Source organism: Phodopus roborovskii, unplaced genomic scaffold (assembly GCF_943737965.1).
Source record: "Phodopus roborovskii unplaced genomic scaffold, PHOROB, whole genome shotgun sequence".
NCBI lineage: Eukaryota > Metazoa > Chordata > Mammalia > Rodentia > Cricetidae > Phodopus > Phodopus roborovskii.
The window spans coordinates 1,445,638-1,464,566 of record NW_026126432.1 but is presented as its reverse complement, the minus strand read 5'-3'; the positions used below and the strand labels follow the sequence as shown (position 1 = coordinate 1,464,566).

General features: G+C 38.9%; 1 protein-coding gene across 1 annotated transcript in view; it reads left to right on the top strand.

Annotated features, from left to right (window-relative positions):
- The first annotated feature begins 11,609 nt into the window (after window positions 1-11,609).
- The window catches only part of LOC127223153 (40S ribosomal protein S2-like), a 53,112-nt gene continuing 45,792 nt past the window's right edge, over window positions 11,610-18,929 (top strand). Inside the window, exon 1 of the mRNA XM_051185659.1 lies at window positions 11,610-11,966. Coding sequence (XP_051041616.1) covers window positions 11,610-11,966 — 357 coding nt within the window. The remainder of the gene's footprint in view (window positions 11,967-18,929) is intronic.

Genomic DNA, 18,929 nt, shown 5'->3' with positions numbered 1-18,929 from the left:
TTGTCCTGTTTTACCCTTGGGTTCTGGTAAAGTGGGATTATCTTTTACCTATGTCTTTTTGAGTGAAATTCACTTCCTTGGGTTGTAGTTTTTCTTCCAGAATTTTCTGTAGGGCTGGATGGATTTGTAGATACATAATTTGAAAATCTGGCTTTGTCATTGAATATCTTGTTTTCTTACCCTATAGTGACTGAGATTTTTGCTGGTTATAGTAGCCTGGGCTGGCATCTGTGGACTCTTAGTATTTGGAGGACATCTGTCCAGGACCTTCTGGCCTTGAGAGTTTCTATGGAGAATTTAGGTGTAATTTTGATAGGTCTGCCTTTATATGTTACCTGTCATTTTTCCTTTGCTGCTCTTAATATTATTTCTTTATTCTGTATGTTGTTTCTATTATTATGTGTAGAGTGGCTTTTTTCTTTGGTCCAGTCTATTTGGTGTTTGCAAGGCTTCTTGTAATTTCATGGGTATGTCCTTCTTCAGATTGGGAAAGATTTCCTCAATAATTTTTTCGGCATTTTTGAGCTGGGCTTCTTCGTCTTCCTCCATGCCTATTATTCTTAGGTTCAGCCTTTTCATGGTGTCCCACATTTCCTGGATGTTTTGTATTAAGGATTTGTTGGATTTAGGATTTTCTTTGGTCAATGAATCTATTTCCTCTAATTTATCTTCAGCACCTGAGATTCACTCTTCTATCTCTTGTATTCTGTTGGTTATGCTTGTGTCTGTAGTTCTCAATCATTTGCCCAGTTTTTCTATTTCCAGCAGTCCTTTAGTTTGTGTTTTCTTTATTGTCTCTATTTCTGTTTTCAAGTCTTGAACTATTTCCTTCCCCTGTTTGTTTTTTCTTGGCTTTCTGTATTTTCTTTAAGAAATTTGTTCATTTCTTCCAATTTTTTGTTTGTTTGTTTGTTTGTTTTTCCATTTCTTTAAGGGATTTTCTCACATCATCTTTGAGGGCCTTTATCATTTTCATGATGATAATTTTTATGTCATTCTCTTCTGCTACATCTGCTTTGGGGTGTTCAGGTCTAGTTGGTGTAGAGTCCCTAGATTCTTGTGGTGTTATGCTTTCTATTGTTAGGTGTTTTGTTGTATTGCTATCTTCCCATCGCTTCTTCCAGTAGATACCTGTGGGGTCTCTCTCACTAGCTATGGTATTCCCCAGTTGTGCTTAGGTAGGTCATTAGTTTGATGTCTGTAGCTCTGGGTAGTCCAAGCATTCTAGGAGGTATCTCCTCAAGCAGGGGCCCGGAGATGTGGTCAATGATCCAGAAGGCTTGACTCAGGATATTCTGTGTGCCCATGGATGGATCTGTTCTGGGACTGGCACTTTCCAGTTGAGCAGATGCCTAGTGATGGGGGTCAAGGGTCCAGTCTGCAGGGACTCAGGATGGCTCGAAGGGTATAGGCAGATCTCTGGGAGGGACCTGGAACTTTAGTAGAGGACCAGTGTTGGGTGGTCAGAGACCAGGGATTTGGGGATTCCAGGTAGTCCTGCTTGTATAGAAAGGTTTAGTGTGCTCAGAACATCTCCAGGAATTTCCCTGAATGTGACAGGATTGTTGGCTCCATCCTCTGTCCCAGTGTTCAACCAGAGTGGTGGGACAGTGGGCAGGGTAGGGCACAGGGTAGGGGGAGGGGAGGCTCTTAGTGGGTGTTGCTGGGGGTGTATCAGAGCACCAGGAGTGCTCTCAATGGGGACAGGACACAAGGGGAGCCAGTTCTCACAGCCAATCCAGGGAGTTCCCAGGGAATTGTGTGTCAGGGAGCATTCAACCTGAATTGCTTGCAGACTCAACTCTTAACAGAGGTCTGGTGATGGGGGCAAAGACTACACCAGGACTCAGGATGTTTCCTTGCAGATAGGTGGATCTAGCCTGGGCCTGGCACTCTCCATCTGAGGCCTCTTTAGCAGAGGCCTGGAGATGGGGGCCAGGCATCTATCCTGCCAGAATTTTTCAATTAACCAAATTTCTAAAATGTTTTCCCATGAGTTCCTGAAGTAATTACCTGAGTTTTGAAATAAAATGTCAGAAATTGTAGTTTAGTGCAAAAGTATTTTGTTATCTTACAGATATTGATGCCTGAGGTTTGGAATACAGATAAAAATTGGTCCAGATTATTTTACTTCTCTATGTTTGGGGGCACATTGACTTTCCCTGATCATGTTCCCATATCTCTAATTTCTAATACTATGGATAAATCATATTGTTTTTATCAATCTCTGCCTCTCTCTAAGGATAACACTTATCTATAGATTTAGGTTCTATGAGTGTAATCTAGAAAAATATTCCCTTCTCAATTTGAATTCAACCATGAATCTTTCAGTATAAAGCAGTATACATAGATTCTATGAAGTAGGAAGTATACCTATTTTTCAGATAAACATAAAAATTCATTCTGAATTCATTATCTTTAAAGCAGATGCAATTTGATGAAATAAAAATTATTGATGAGGCTTGAAGAAGAATACTAGTTAATATAAATTCACTGTGAGACTAAGGAGTGGAAAGTTTTGAAAAGACTTGTCCAGAATCAAAATGAGGTAATTTATGAATCACTGTAAGTATGCTTATTAAAAAACAGGCTAAATTTTTATATTAGGATGACAAAAATGATGGCTATGACACATCACTGGGCCTCAAAGTCTTCTCTGTAATAGAAGAAAGGTGGAGAAATGCAAATGTCTTCTTCTTAGTATTGTATTATTATTATTTCTACCATTTTGAGGTTATACTATAATTATACCATTTCTCCTTTCACTTTCCTCCCTCCAATTCTCCCCCATGTATCTTACTTACTTTCTTTCATATTCATGGCATATTTTATTTTTCACTAATTCTTGTTACCCACATACCACCAGGTGGATATCCCTGTCAGAAACACCTAGGAGACCATTTTCCTGAATTTAATTTCAACATATTCAGCTGTTGACATATTCAGTGTGTATTATAAACCTTGTTTATGTGTATTTACACATGATTCATCCTGGTTCAGATGGTCCATGGTCCTCTGGCTAAGGGAAGAAAGCCAAAGCACCATGATGTCTCCAACTAGGATTTAAAATAACTGCTTGGAGGACTGAAGGTATGGACTACAGTTGGCAAGTTGGAGAGTTGGGATTTGTTCAGTGCTTGGTAGCAGTTGTACTCTAATATTCTCCAAATGCTTAGCATGAAAATGTGCACATTAGTATTTCCCTTGAAAGTTTGAGGCTGGATTTGGTCTGATCAGTCTTGGTGCCTATTTTATGCCTTTTGGAAGGATATATTTATATATTTTATTGATTTCTTAAATTTTTTATATAAATTCCTCATGAATTTTCAGAGTCTCAGTAAAGTATGAATCTTACACTTTTGAGCAATTTTGAGACAGTTTAAGTATTAGTTTTCTGAATGTGTGTGAAGGACACTTTGCTTTATAAAACAGATGGATTGCTCTAGGTTTTAACTCAAATTATTCTAAGTTCCATGTGCTAGCTTGGTTATCATAGAGGCATAGTGAATAGACTGCAGATGCTTTAAGAAGTAAGTCCTAATTTGATGTGTATCATTTGTATCTTTGAGGTATATATTTGTTGTACTTTAACCCAAACCAATAGATAAAGAGGTTTTTTTTTTTTGCACTACGTAGGACTAGATGGATGACCTACCTTGCTACACATATCAAAAACACGGGAACAATCAATAATGGACTAAAATCTATAAAACTGTGAGTATTTCCAAAATCCTTGATTTTATTGTATTATCATGTTGGAAATCTGATTTCATATGTCTTCATGTAAATATAAAATATAATTTAAGTATGAGTATTACTATAATATTACAGTAAGTTTGAAATTAATTATTATTCCAATTTGAAATATAAATGTAATTATTCATGAATGAAACCTAAACAGAACAAAATAATAAAATAAAAAATAGTCTTTTGAAGAATCAATACATAAGAAGTTGTTTCTGATTGTAGAGAGTCCACATTATCTGTATTTTCCTGATTATAACTGGAAGACAGTAAATGATGAGAAGACTCAAATTGAAAAACATTAAATATAAAGTGAAAAATATGGAAAGACTCAAAGTAATGGGATATATGGATGTTGTGGGATTTTTTTATATTGTGTGAAGATGTAATGTGATTGATTTAATAAAGAACTGAGTGACCAGTATCTAAGCAGTAGGTATATGCAGGACTTCTAGGCAGAGAGAGGAAGTAGACAGCAAGTGGGAGAGAGACTCAAGGAGACACAGAGAGGAAACCCAAGGTGCAAAGTGGAAGAGAGATAATGTCATGTGATAAATCATAGATTAATATAAATATGTTAATTTAAGTTATAAGAGCTACTTAGGAATAAACCTAACCTATAGGCCACATTTTCAAGATTAATAAAAAGTCCCCTTGTCACTATTTGGGAGCTGGCTGGCAGGGCAGGCAGAGAATTGTTACATATGAAGCATGAACCAAGCAGCCTCTGTAACCAGGCAGTGATTCCAGTAGTAGGGCTAGGACACAACATGACATAAACCTTCAACCTACAATTTGTCCTGACTGCAAGATACCCTGGAGAAATGATGACACAGACTTGTCTAACTTTGAGGTCTATGCCACACTAGGGGGCCCATTACTGACACTGCCTGGATGACCAGGAACCAGAAGCTGAATATCTCAGAGACCTAGGAATGAACTGAAATGACAAAAAAAAAAAAAAATTCAATGAAATGATTCATAATGTGATGATATTCTGCTATCATCCTAGATCAGAGCCTAGCCCAATCATCATCAGACAGGGAATGTCTCCCAGGGAACCCCACAGAAGAGGACAGGATCCAGGGGGTCAAGGAGAGGGTCAAGGATATCAGGATAACACAGCCTACAGAGTCAACTAAGTAGGACTATTAGGGAGTCACAGAGGATTTGTAGCTTTGTGCTTTGTGGGACTCCTAACAATGAGAGTGGGGGTATTTCTGATATTTTCACCTTCTCATAGGACCCTTTTCCTCCTAGTGAGCTACCAACCTTACATGAGGGTTCATGCCTAGATTCATTGTAACTTGTTATGTTCTGTTCAGGTGATATCCCTGACAGGCCTGTTCTTTTCTGAATATAGGTTAGAGAGGAGGTATGGGGGAGAGGGCACTTGGAGCAATGGTGGAAGGGGAAACTGCAGTCTGGATGTAATACATAAAAATAATAAATAACAATAAATAAAAATATAAAGAAATAGCTGATGTGAGTTAATATTTGCTATTATCAAGGACAGAATAAAACATTATCAGTGTCTTCTACATATAACAGGGATGTTGCACCCATTAATATCAGTAATGATATTATTTAGACTACCTAAAAATGATACCAATAACTGTCATGCTTATGTGGATGGGGATACCTCATAAGATCACATTTCTAAGTGAACAGCAATAAGTTGCTGAAATAGGGAGAATAGGTCTTCTTTGTATATGAGAACCTACTAGTAACAACCCAAATATATGGAGAAAGCTAAATAGATCCAAGCAGTTGTATGTTTCCTCTCTCCCCGTGTGTGTGTGTGTGTGTGTGTGTGTGTGTGTGTGTGTGTACACAAAACTACATGACTTTGAGAAGAAATGGGATTGGGGTGGGAAAGGAAGTAAAATGGGGTATCTAACAGAAATTCAATACTCAAATATGAAATTCTCAAATATAAGTAAAAAATGTGAAAATAAAAAGCTAATATACATATTGTGTGTTGAGTTTATCAAAATGCACTGTACAAGTGTATGTACAAAACCCATGTACAAAATTATTGAATAACACAACCACACATTTTGAAAAATGTATTTTATGGATAATATCTAATACCTAGTAGTTAAACCTGAAATTGTATACATACATTCAAGTGACATTTAAAAATGCATTATAGTAACCTTTGCTTCACACTTTTTTTTATTCTGCTGTCACCATGGTAGAATGAACTGAAGCTCAGAACATTGTAGATTCAGCTGCAAGTTCCAGAGCACAAAAGTGAAAGAGCCATGTGTTCAAGTCTGGTTTCACCAGCAGATCACTGACGTTCTATGCTGTCATTCAGAATTTCTACCAAATCTGAAGGGGATTTGTGTCCCATGGAGTCTATTTTTACAGTTACATCTCAGAGTAGAAACTAAGCAGAGAGTTTGCATAGCATGGATAGGGGTCCTCTAGTCATTCTAGCTCAGCATCTAAGTTTCAAATTTAACAGTGTGACAGAAGGACTAGGAGTTTAATGCAATTGTGAATAAATAAGAACCTTGCGTACTTGCAACAAAAGTTATATCATAGTATAGTCTGGACCCTGTAAGGGGTACGGTTTTTCTGGACCCTGTAAGGGGTACGGTTTTTCTGTCCGCCGCCTGTTATTGTCCTGCAGGCGCGCGCGCCAGCCCCAAATGATACACAGAGACTCTGTATTTGATACAATGCTGTTGGCCCGGTTACTTGTTTCTTATCAGCTAGCTCTGCCTTAATTATTAACCCATTTCTGCTGATCTATGTATTTCTCTTACCGGGGAGCTGGCAGCACACTGCTTTCTTCAGATTCTCCATCTTGACTCCCCTTCCTACTTCCTATTTCCTCCTTGTCTCCTAGTCCCTCCTATCTTCCTTTCCTATTGGCCAACAGTGCTTTATTATTAACCAGTATGAGAAACATATACAAAATGAAATCTCCCATCAGGACCCTCTATTGCTACACAAAAGGAGACATATACTGATTTCTATTGAGAATATTCAGAATGAGAGAGATGACTTTCAAGGAACTTGACAGCATTCGTTTAAATTATTGGATTAATCCAGGTCTTGATTCCAGTGTTTAATTTTGGTACAAAGTAGAATAGTATTTAGAAGTATCTTTAAGTAGTTTTGTATAACGGCAAAATTATAAAGTACAATACTTATAGTTATAAAAAGAACTTTTAAACTTTTAGTTAATAAATGGTATAAGACCAGATTATTATAGTGCTCTTATTAGATTTAAGAACATATTAGATCTCTATATCATCAAGGTAAAACCTCTCAAGTCTATATTCATAGGGATTATCATTTTGAAAATAAATTACAGAGATGTTCAAGCATGTGTTATTTAGGTATTTTTCTCTGTAGGGAAATCTGTACAAAATGGTTAGAACTCACTTACCCTTATCACATTCATGGAACCTAGGGCCTAAATCTGATAAATGTTGGTATTTTAAACATGTTTCTCATTTCATTTTCCATGAGAAATCAAATATTGATCAAACATATACAAAAGAAGCAGAATTGTATTCATAGCTAGGGTTTCCATTACTGCAGTGAAATATCATAGCCCAAAGGTAAGTTAGGTAGGGAAGGATTTATTTGGTTTATATTTCCACATCATAGTCCACCATTGGAGGAAGTCAAAATAAGAAGTCAAGAGGGCTGAAACACAGAGTATGCACTTGATGTATAGACCATGGATTACTGTTTACTGGCTTACCTTTCCTGACATGTTCAGGCTGTTTTCCTATAGAAACCATTACCACTGACCCATGGATGGCATTACCCACAGTGGGGTAGGCCATCCTGTTTTGATCACTAACTGAGAAAATGTCTTACATCTGGATGTCATGGAGGCGTCTCCTCAACTGAGGCACTTGCCTCTCTGAATACACTAGCTTGTGTAAAGTTGACATATAAAACCAGACACTACTGTGAGTTTTATAAATAATTTGTTTTTGTGACAGGTCAAAGATATGTGTTTACAGGAACTGTTTGGAAGACTTTATTACATATGATTACTTTTAGAAAGTTCTGGGTCTTGTTTGAATTCTATATGTTCATAGGGGTTTGAGAACATGGAGAGATTTAAAAACAAAACAAAGTGAGCTTAGTTAAAAAAAAAAAAAAAAAAAAACACCTGAGCTAACAGAATTCATGGCTATGTCCAAACTGCAGGGAACTTTCAAGAACATCCACAGGAGATAACAGAGAGAAAGTGTGTGAGTCTATTCAAGATTCACTATTATGAAAACATATATAGTAAATGGTATGTTAGCAGGGGAAGAAAGAGACTAAAGATGGTTGATGTGGATTAGAATCTTGCCAGGACCCAGAGTCACTCAAGATCAGGGAAAAGCAGAAGGAAAAAAAAAGATTTTTGTTTTTTGTTTTTTGTTTTTTTTTGTATTTTTTATTATTTGTATTTGAAGGATTGCTCCAGTTTGATATATCTAATCAAGTGAATTTTCTTAGTGAAAACAGAATTATTATAATTGTTATAATTTACTTTTATCTCACAATTCCACCAAGATGGAATATATATATATATATATATATATATATATATATATATATATATATATCGGATGTTACTTAAGCAGGAAATTGCCATATACAATGAAAATGAGAAATACTAAAGGATACTGTTGGTTTATCAATCATTTATTTATCTATCTTTGTACATCTCTATATATTATAATTTACTTATCTTTGTATAACTATCATTATCAACTATGTATGTATCATCTATCTGTTATCTAGCCATTTACATATCTATACCTATCAATGTATCATCTACTGCCATATATCTATCTATCTATCATCTTTCTATCCATCATAAAACATCTATATTATTTATGTATGTATGATTATAGCATCTATCTAGAATCTATTCATCTATCATTTTTCTATGAGCAATCATTTATCTACCATGTATCTACCTGAAAAGTCCCTAACATCCTGGTAAGCCTCCCATCAATGCAACAATTCAAATTAAGCCAAATCAAACCAAATTAGAAAAGCCCATGTTTAATGGATATAGTGCTCCCAAATGACCTTCCAGTCCCCAAGAGAGGAAGTGGGTAAGGGAGATCAGAAAAACCACAAGTCTGTTCTCTAGGAGACAGTTGAATATCTCTAGGGGAGGGGCCATTATTTGCCTAGCATTTTGAAATATAGCAGGGCTTGGAGGGAGATGAGGGAATGAGAATTGTGGAACCTCCACCATAATATTTGGGTATGTGCACAACACATCATGCCTGGCTTCTTACTGCTGACAAGAAATGATGTGTGAGAGGAGGAGAGTAGGGAGTTGGTAATTTCATCTTCAGCAGGTGAAGAAGCATTCCATTAGCTGCCATCCTGTAGATGTCAGTCACCTATTCCATGAGGAGACAACAAAGACATGTTGCTAGAAGAAAAATAAAATAGATTGTTATCATTGGCCCTATGAATAGGCTAGCCATGGGAAAAAAAAATGGAGAAATGTCCTGGTAGTACAGAAGAGGCAAGGGTGAATGAGTGAGACAGAAGAGCAGATGTGTCTTTAATTGGTACACCTTGGAACACCAGAGGGTCAAGGGTGCTAGCTATTGGATAGACCTGTCCTGAAGTATCCTGAAGACTGGATAGGTGATACTAATAGTGAAGTCCCAGGAACAGGTATAGGATTATCTGAAAGATCCTCTGTAAATTGGCCTTGGCCTGAGCAGGAGTAGACCTGAAAGATATGCGCAAAAATGGCTGGGATAAAAATAAGATCTAGAGACTGTTTTTTTTATCAGACCAGATTTCATGATATAGAAGAACTTCTTTCAGGAAATTACAGGTATCTGTAAGACAGCAGGAATATATTTACATCTTGGTGTTGTAGTAAAAGTCTATGCTTTCTGTTAAAGAGCATGAACATTTTTAGAAAACAACCAGAAGTAATTTAAAACTCTGAACCTCTGAAGTTACATCTCAAACCTGTTAGTCCCTGACTATGAAGCCTATAAAAGAGGTACACCTGTCTGTACTTTTAGTAGCAAACATAACGAATGAACTAATGAGCTACAGGTACCCCAATAATCAAACACCATCAGATCTGAGAGGGAGAAGTAGATGAGCATTAGTGAGACAGCTTTTTGAGCTAAAACAGTCCCAAGTTTTACAGAAATGGGAAGGAGGGTGTCCCATCCATCCCCATGACAGGAAATGAAGAGGGAACTGTGAGACCAAAACAGCTCCTGAGTCCAAAAGAAAAGTAATGGACTTACCTGCTATATGCAGTGTTGCCCTAAGCTGGCAGAGGGCACTGGGAGTCACCAAGTCTGGACTGCATCAGTCCTCCACCAGGCTGAGTCATGGGAAGTCTGTGACAATCTCAGCTGCTAGTGTTGGTGAGGCTAGACCTCCTTGGCTTGTCATAGAAGACAAGCTCTCATAGAGGTATTCTAATTTTCAGTATCCAGGCTGATGATAGACAGGGCAAAGTCTTGTAAATGGCTGAGAATCCAGGCAATATCTTGCCATATGACCATCTTGCCACATTTGTTGCAGACTCCTAGAGGAGTTGACTTGGGTTTGAAAGAGTTAAACTAGCAAAGAAATGAAATGAAACCCAAATAATTGGAATACCAGGCAGTCTGACCCAGAAAGATGACCAAGGCCATTGTGACTTAGTTCCTGGAATTTGCTAACCACTGGGCCTAAGATAGCAGGATACCAAGAATTTACACTGCCCCTCCTTTCAGTGTGTCAGCAAGGGTCCTTAAGAAACAAAGAGATAGCTGCAACTCCAGTTTGCCCAGACAAGATTAATTAGCACACCCGAAGGCCCTAAGGTCTGCTGATCCTAACAATGAGACCATCCCAGCCTCAAAGGGTCACATGTTCAATGGACAAAGAGTCATACCCACTCCCTAAGCTTGTGGGTTTTTCCTTTAAAAATGCCTATGCCTGGAGAATGATTCTTCTCTCCAGCCTGTGTGCTGATTGGGCCTGTTTGTGCAAACATTTCCTGTTCATTAAAGCCTCTTGCATGTTGCATCAACTGGACCAGCCATTGAGTTCTTGGGGGTACTGACCAAAACTAGGACACTCCTCCTTCTGAGGGTCTTACAGGTTGACCTCCAGGAGGATGGAACGTCATGGTGGTCAACCTCCCTTATGCCCCTTGTGGCCTCAATGCAGCTGCTAATGTTTAGTCTGGGTGTATGTCCTTGTCTTGGGAGAGGCTTATCTGGGTCTAGAAACTTTTCTGGTGAAGGTTCCACCAAGAGGGTCTGTTTATCCCCCCACTAGCCCAGGGCTACATAGTGGGAAATCACTCCTTCCCCACACCTGCTCTCCACTAGGGTTGGATCTGATTTTGAATGGGTAAATTATCCTTTCCAAGTCTTTGCCTAAGAGGCACAGGACCTGCTGTGATTTCCGGGGTGTCCTGCAAAAGACACAGCTATGCCAGTACCCTGGCCATTATTGGGATAAAGATGTACCTTGTCCATTGGGAACCCTTCTTCAGAAGACGTTCTGTTCTAGAGATTCTCTCATGCCACTTTTATTTTTTGACCCAAGGCCTATCACAGTGAACACATTGTGTTAAGCTTTAGGTTCTGACATAGACTTATGAAATGAGCACCTGCTATTTGAAACCAGATTCCCAAAAGCCCTTGAAGCCTTTTGCAAAATTTTTTAAATTGGCTATATCTGACACCATATGTCTTAAATGCCTGGCTTCTCTGTGTACTAAGGCATGGCCCCAATATGTTCTTGACAATGGGACATGATGGCCACTGGAGGGAACTTTTGATTTTACCATCCTCAGTGATCTTGAAATTTTTGCCAGCAAAATGTTGGAGGCTACAAGGGATACAATGGAAGTCGACCATCACAAGGCTTCCACCCCACTGGAGTTCAACCCAAGTCAACTCCAACAGGAGCCTGTTACAAATACAGACAAGATGGTCATTTGGCAAGATATTGTCTTGACCCTCAACCATGGAGGATGCTGGGGTCCATCTTCTGTTGTCAGCCTGAATACTGGGGATCAGAATGCCCCCATGTGGCTCATTCTCTATGCCAAGCCATGGAGGGGAGATCCAGCTTCACAAACACTGGTAGCTGAGATTGTGACAGCCTTTGAACTATGCAGTCTGCCAGAGTGTTGTGCCCAGGGCAAGAAGGTTCCCAAAGAGACCAGGGAGACAGACCCACCACAGCAAATTCACAAGGTTTATTGATTGCTATATCCTTCTGAGGGAAGGACTCTATCCACCAATCTGACACAGCAGCCTCCAGAGGAAGTGTCCTCTTTGTCTATTGCTATGATTTTAAAGGAAATACTTCAGAGTTACATCAGAGGGAGAAGGGAGAGATGGTGGGCTCCTGATTGGGGAGCAGACAAGAAATTATTCAAAGTCATATTTTTGGAAAGCAATACCTGTGTACCCATTAGTCTGTGCTGGAAAGGGACATGTAACTATGACATGTGGGCAGCCTATACCCACAATACTTTTCAGAGTTGAATTTCCTGGAGACTACATGGAAGTTTCTTTTGCAGCCAAATAGTCCTCAGGATCCAAGTATCTAGGAGGCTAGGGGGCTTGGAGTACCTTTCTGTTCAGTTTTGGCCCTGGGCCTGTTGCATCCAACATAATCTCTAAGAGCTAAACTGTGGGGCATGGGTTGAGGTGGAGTTTTCAGCCCTTCAAGAGGACTGACATGACCCTGACTTGGCGACTCCCATTGCCCTCTCTGTGCCTAGAGTAACACTGCAGGCAGCAGATTAATTTCCTTACTTTTCTTTTGGAAATGGGAGCTAGGTACTCTGTTTTGACCTCTTACTTGGTCTCACAGTTCACTCCAATTACTGTCATGGGGATAAATGGGGACCCCACCTTCCCATTTCAGTAAAACCTAGGACTACTTTAGCTCAAAAAGCTGTCTTCTTATCTACTTATCTGCTCATCTACTTATCCTTCTCAGATCTGGTGGCATTTGATGGCTGGGGTACCTGTAGTTCATTAGTTCATTAGTAAAGTTTTCTACTAAAAGTACAGACAGGTGTACCTCTTTTGCAGGCTTCATAGTCAGGGATTAACAGGTTTCAAATGTAACTTGAGAGGTTCAGAGATTTAAATTTCCTCTGATTATCTTCTATGTCCCAATGAAGGACACATTTTCTCTCCTGTCTCACTCATTCACCCTAGCTCCTTCTGTACTACCAGGATACTTCTCTATTCTCTTCCTTCTGACAATTCTTACTCTTTGAATTGCTAGCCATATTCATAGGGGCAATGATAACAATCTATTTTTTCTCTTATCGGCCTGCCTTCACCTCCTTAAGGAACAGGTGTCTGAGGTCTACAGGGTGGCATTTAATAGAATGCTTCTTCACTCATATTACCCACTGAATGTGAGCTCAACAACTCCTGACTCTCCCCCTCCCCTATATAGTTCTTTGTCAGCAGTAAGAAGTCCCACATGAACCAGCATGCATATACACAGAGTCGGGTATGTTGAGTTAGAAGCTTTACCCCAGCCCCTGTCATCCATATACTACTCAAAACGTCTTGGATGTTATGGTGAAGGTTGCACCCAAGCCCCCTCCACATCTCTCTTCAAACCCTAATGCATCTCAGATGCTGAGCAAGTGATGACCACGCCGAAAGAGTTAATAAAGACCACTGCCACAGGGTATATAAAATGTCCACAGGTGAAAAGACTGGTGGTTTTTCCAGTCTCCCTTTTCAGTGAACTCACTGGGGGGGGGCTGGAATGCTATCCAGGAGTGTTGTATCCATTAAATATGGGCTTTTTCTATTTCAGTTCAATTTGGACTGATTTTGATTGCTGCATTGGCAGAGAGGTATATTAGGATGTAGAAATATTTCACTATTATATATCTGTCTATCTATCTATCTATTTGTCATTTAACTACTCATTAGTCATTGATCTTCTTGTCTAGGTTTATCTTTTTCATGGCATATAGGAATTCTTATTGAGCTAGAGTCCGATTTTCAAATTTGCCAACTCTTGTAGCAGGACTGTTTAGACAAACTGATTGCAAATAGTCATGATATTTACTGAAAGTTTAGCTTTAGGAAATACTTATATATTTTTTATTTTATATAACCAAGTCCATTTAAATGAAAAAATTATTGACAATATTTGGAAATTTGGGCATCATTCTTTCCAAAATTAATTCCTGCTGGTAATTCCTCCTGTCATGGGAGATTCTAAGAAGATGCAAATCCTGGCTGTAGTCAGCAAGGATGCTTTGTCGAGCTGTTTTGAATGTAGGATCACCTGGTACTCTGTTTCAGCCTGTCTGGCTTGATCAAACCACATTAGTCTGGAAGGAATCCATAGCATTTCATTTTCTGTGGAAACAAAAATAGAAATCCTTTTCACCAGTAACTTGTCCTTGAACTTAAATTTTGGAGTTAAAGCATTTTTTTAAATTTAATTTAATATTTTACATGTCATTCCCAGTTCCCTCTCTCTCCCTCCCTCCCTCTCCCCTTCCTTCCCTCCTTCCCTCTCTTTTACCCTCTCTTCCCTCTCACATACATTCTAACCACTCTCCCCTCCCATCCCCCCACCGCAATACCATATATAGAGGAATGCCATCCAGTTGGGGTCATCTAAATCTGACAGGTCATGAGAAGTAGGGACTAGGGATTCTCTCCTGTTTCTAGGGTAAGGCAGTTATCCCTCCATGGGGGATGTGTTAGCAAGGTCCTTTTGTGCACCAGGGAAACATCCTAGCTCCACTATCTGAGGTCCCTTAGACTGCTCAGTCCTTCTGGCTGGGACCCATATTCAGGGGAGCCGGAGTTAGTCCCATGCTGGCTTCCCAGCTATCAGTCTGGTGGCCCCTCAGCTCCTCCTTGTTCAGCTGTCTCTATGTGTTTCTACTGCGTTGGGTTGTCCTCTCCATCTGCATCTGGATGCTAGTTTGACTCAGTAGTTATGTATGGGTATGTGCTCCTGTTTCCAACAGTCATTAGATGAGGGCTCCATGAATAAGTTAGTTGTTGATCTCACTATCCGGAAAGGGCATTTATGGTAGATTTTACACTGAAGCTCAAATTGTTAGCTGGCAGCAGTCTTGTAATTCTCTCGGCCTTTCTTTGTGTTCAATTTTATCTTCAAACCAATACTAGCTCCCTCTTTTATGCTCTCTCTCTCTCTCTCTCTCTCTCTCTCTCTCTCTCTCTCTCTCTCTCTCTCTCTCTCTGTCCCTCTCTGTCTCTCTTCTGTCTTCTATTCCTAATCAGCCTCAATCTTCCTGGTCGCATGTGTTTTCCTTTCCTCCTAATTTTCTCCTATTTCTCTCTCCATTCGCTGCCCCCACTTCCACTTTGCTCGGGGGGGGGGGGAGGGCTTGTCCCATCCCGATTCTGCGAGGGACTTTATATGAATCTCTTAGAAAACACCTTGTATCCTAGTATCTCTGGTGGTGTGAATTATAGGCTGGTGATCCTTTGATCTAGGTCTAAAATCCATATATGAGTGAGTACATACTGTGTTCCTCTTTTTGTGACTGGGTTACCTCATTCAGGATAGTTTATTCAAGTGCCATCCACTTGCCTGTGAATTTCAAGATACCATTATTTTTTCTGCAGAGTAGTATTCCATTGTGTAGATGTGCCACATCTTCATTAACCAGTCTTCAATTGAAGGGCATCTACGTTGTTTCCAGATCTTGCTATTAGAAATAGAGCTGCTATGAACATAGTTGAACACATGTCTTTGTTGCATGGATGTGAAACCTTTGGGTATATGCCTAAGAGAGGGATTGCCAGGCTGTGTGGTAAACTAATTCCCATTTTCCTGAGGAACCGCCATAATGATCTAAAAATGGGTGTATGAGTTTGCACTCCCACCAGCAGTGGAAGAGTGTTCCCCTTTCCCCACATCCTCTCCAACATGAGTCATCATTGGTGTTTCCAATTTTAGCCATTCTGGCAGGAGTAAGATGGTATCTCAAAGTTGTTTTGATTTGCATTTCCCTGATAGCTAAGGATGTGGGGCATATTCTTAAGTGTCTCTCAGCATTTTGATTTCCTCTATTGAGAATTCTTTCTTCAGTTCTGTACCCCATTTTCTAATAGGGTTATTTGGTGTTCTGTTGACTAGTGTCTTGAGTTCTGTGTATATTTTGGAGATCAGCCCTTTGACGGATATAGGATTGGTGAAAATCTTTTCCCAGTCTGTGGGCTGCTATTTGGTCTTGTCGACTCTGTCCTTTGCCTTACAGAAGCTTCTAAGTTTGAAGAGGTCCCATTTATTGTTTCTCTCAGTTCCTGTGCCCCTGGAGTTATGTTCAGGAAGCAGTCTCCTACACCAATTTGTGCAAGGATACCTCCTACTTTCTCTTCTAAGAGTTCAATGTGGCTGGATTGATGTTGAAGTCTTTGATCCATTTGGACTTGAGTTTTGTGCATGGGATTATCTGCAGTCTTCTACACACCCTCATCCAATTGTGCCAGCACCATTTGTTAAAGATGCTGTCATCGCCCCATTGTATAATTTTAGCTGTTTGTCGAAAATCATGTGTTCATAGGTGTGATATTTAACATGAGGATTTTCAATTTCATTCCATTAGTCTACCTGTCTATTTTTATGCCAATACCAGGCTGTTTTCAGAATTATAGCTCTGTAGTAGAGCTTAAAGTCAGGAATGGTGATGCCTCCTGAAGTTCTTTTATTGTATAGGTTTGTTTTGGCTATCCTGGGTCTTTTTTTTTTTCCATATAAAGTTTATTATTGTCCTTTCAAGGTCACTGAAGAATTTTGGTGGGATTTTAATGGGGATTGAATTGAGTTGAATCTGTAGATTGCTTTTGGCAAGATTGCCATTTTTACTATGTTTATCCTATCTATCCAAGATCATGGGAGATCGTTCCATTTCCTGGTATCTTCTTTAATTTCTTTCTTTAGAGCCAAAAAGTTCTTATTGTATAATTCTTTTACTTGTTTGGTAAGCATTACCCCAAGATACTTTATGTTGCTTGTGACTATTGTAAAGGGTGATATTTCTCTGATTTCTTTCTCTGTCTCTTTGTCGTCTGAAAAAAATTAGGGCTACTGATTTTTTTTGAGTTTATCTTGTATCCTGCTAGTTTGCTGAAGGTGTTTATGAGCTGTAGGAGTTCCCTGGTAGAGTTTATTGGGTCGCATCTGCAAATAGAGACAGTTTGACTTTTTCCTTTCCAATTTGGATCCACTTGATCTCCTTTTGTTGTCTTATTAGCTAGGACTTGCATTACAATATTGAAGAGATATATAGAGAGAGGCAGCCTTGTCTTGTTCCTGATTTTTAGAGGAATTGGTTTAGTTTCTCTCCATTCAGTTTGATGTTGGCAGTTGATTTGCTGTATATTACTCTTATTATGTTTAGGTATGTTCCTGTTATCCCTGATCTCTCCAAGACCTTTATGTTGAAAAGATGTTGAATTTTGTCAAAGGCTTTTTCAGCATCTAGGAAGATAATCATATGTTTTTTCTTTTTCAGTTTGTTTATATGGTGGATCACGTTGATAGAATTTCTTATGTTAAACCATCCCTGCATTCCAGGGATGAAGCCTACCTGGTCATGGTGGATAATTTCTCTGATGTATTCTTGAATTCGGTTTGCCAGTATTTTATTGAGTATTTTTGCATCAATGTTCATCAGGGATATTGGTCTGTAGTTTTCTTTCTTAGTAGTGTCCTTGTGAGGCTTGGGTACCAAGGTTATTGTGGCCTCATAAAAAGAGTTGGGTAATGAACCTTCTGTGGAACAGTTTGAGGAATAGTGGTATTAGTTCTTCCATGAATGTCAGGTAGAATTCTGCACTGATTCCATCTGTCGCTGGACTTTTTTTTGGTTGGAAGGCTATTGATGACTGCTTCTATTTCATTGCGGGTTATAGGTCTATTTAAGTTGTTTTCTGTTCTTGATTTAATTTTGGTAAGTGATAGTCATCCAGAAATTTGTCCATTTCCTTTGATTTTTCAATTTTTGTGGAATACAAATTTTCAAAGTATGACCTGAAAATTGTCTGGATTTCCTCTGTGTCTGTTGATATGTTCCCCTTTTTGTTTCTGATTTTGTTATTTTGCATGTTCTCTCTCTGCTTTTTTGTTAATTTGGATAAAGGTTTGTCTATCTTGTTGATTTTCTCAAAAAAACACAACTCTTTGTTGCATTGATTTTTTTGTAGAGAAGAATATATATTCTTTTATCTTTGGATGGAATGTTCTATAGATATCTGTTAATGCCATTTGAGACCTAAATTCTGTTAGTTCTTTCGTTTCTTTGTTGAGTTTCTGATTTGTGGTCCTGTCTCATGTTGAGAGTGGTGTATTGAAGTCTCCCATTATAAGTGTGTGAGGTTTGATATGAGCTTTGAATTTTAGTAGTGTTTCTTTTACAAATGTGGGAGCCTTTGTATTAGCGACATAGATGTTCAGAACTGAGACTTTGTGTTGATGGATTTCTCCTGGGATGAATACAAAATGACCATCTTCATCTGTTTTGAATAAATTTGGTTTGAAGTCTAACTTGTTGCATATTAGCATAGCCACACCTGTTTGCTTCTTGGTTCCATTTGATTGGAAAATCTTTTCACAACCCTTTACCCTGAAGTAATATCTGTCTTTGAAGCTTAGGTGTGTTTCTTGTATGCATCAGAAGGATGGATTCTGTCTTCTTATCCATTCTGTTAGTCTTTGTCTTTTTATAGGTGAGTTAAGACTCTTAATGTTCAGGGTGAGTAAGGACCACTGATTGTTGATGCTTGTTTATTTAGGTTTATTGTTGGCTGTGGTATTGTGAATATATTTGTTCTGCTTTACCCTTTATTTCTTGTGCAGTTGGATTATCTGTTGCCTACATTTTTTGGGCATAGTTACCTTCCTTGGGTTGGAGTTTTCCTTCCAATACTTTCTGTAGGCCTGGATTTGTAGATATGTATTGGGAAACCTGGGTTTGTCATTAAATTTCTTGTTTTACCCATCTATAGTGATTGAGAGTTTTGCTGGATATAGTAGCATAGGCTGGCATCCGTGTTCTCTTAATACTTGTAGAACATCTATCCAGGACCTTCTGGCCTTGAGGATTTCCATGGAGACGTCAGGTGTAATTTTAATAGATCTGCCTTTATATGTTACCTGTCCTATTTCCTTCACTGCTCTTAATATTC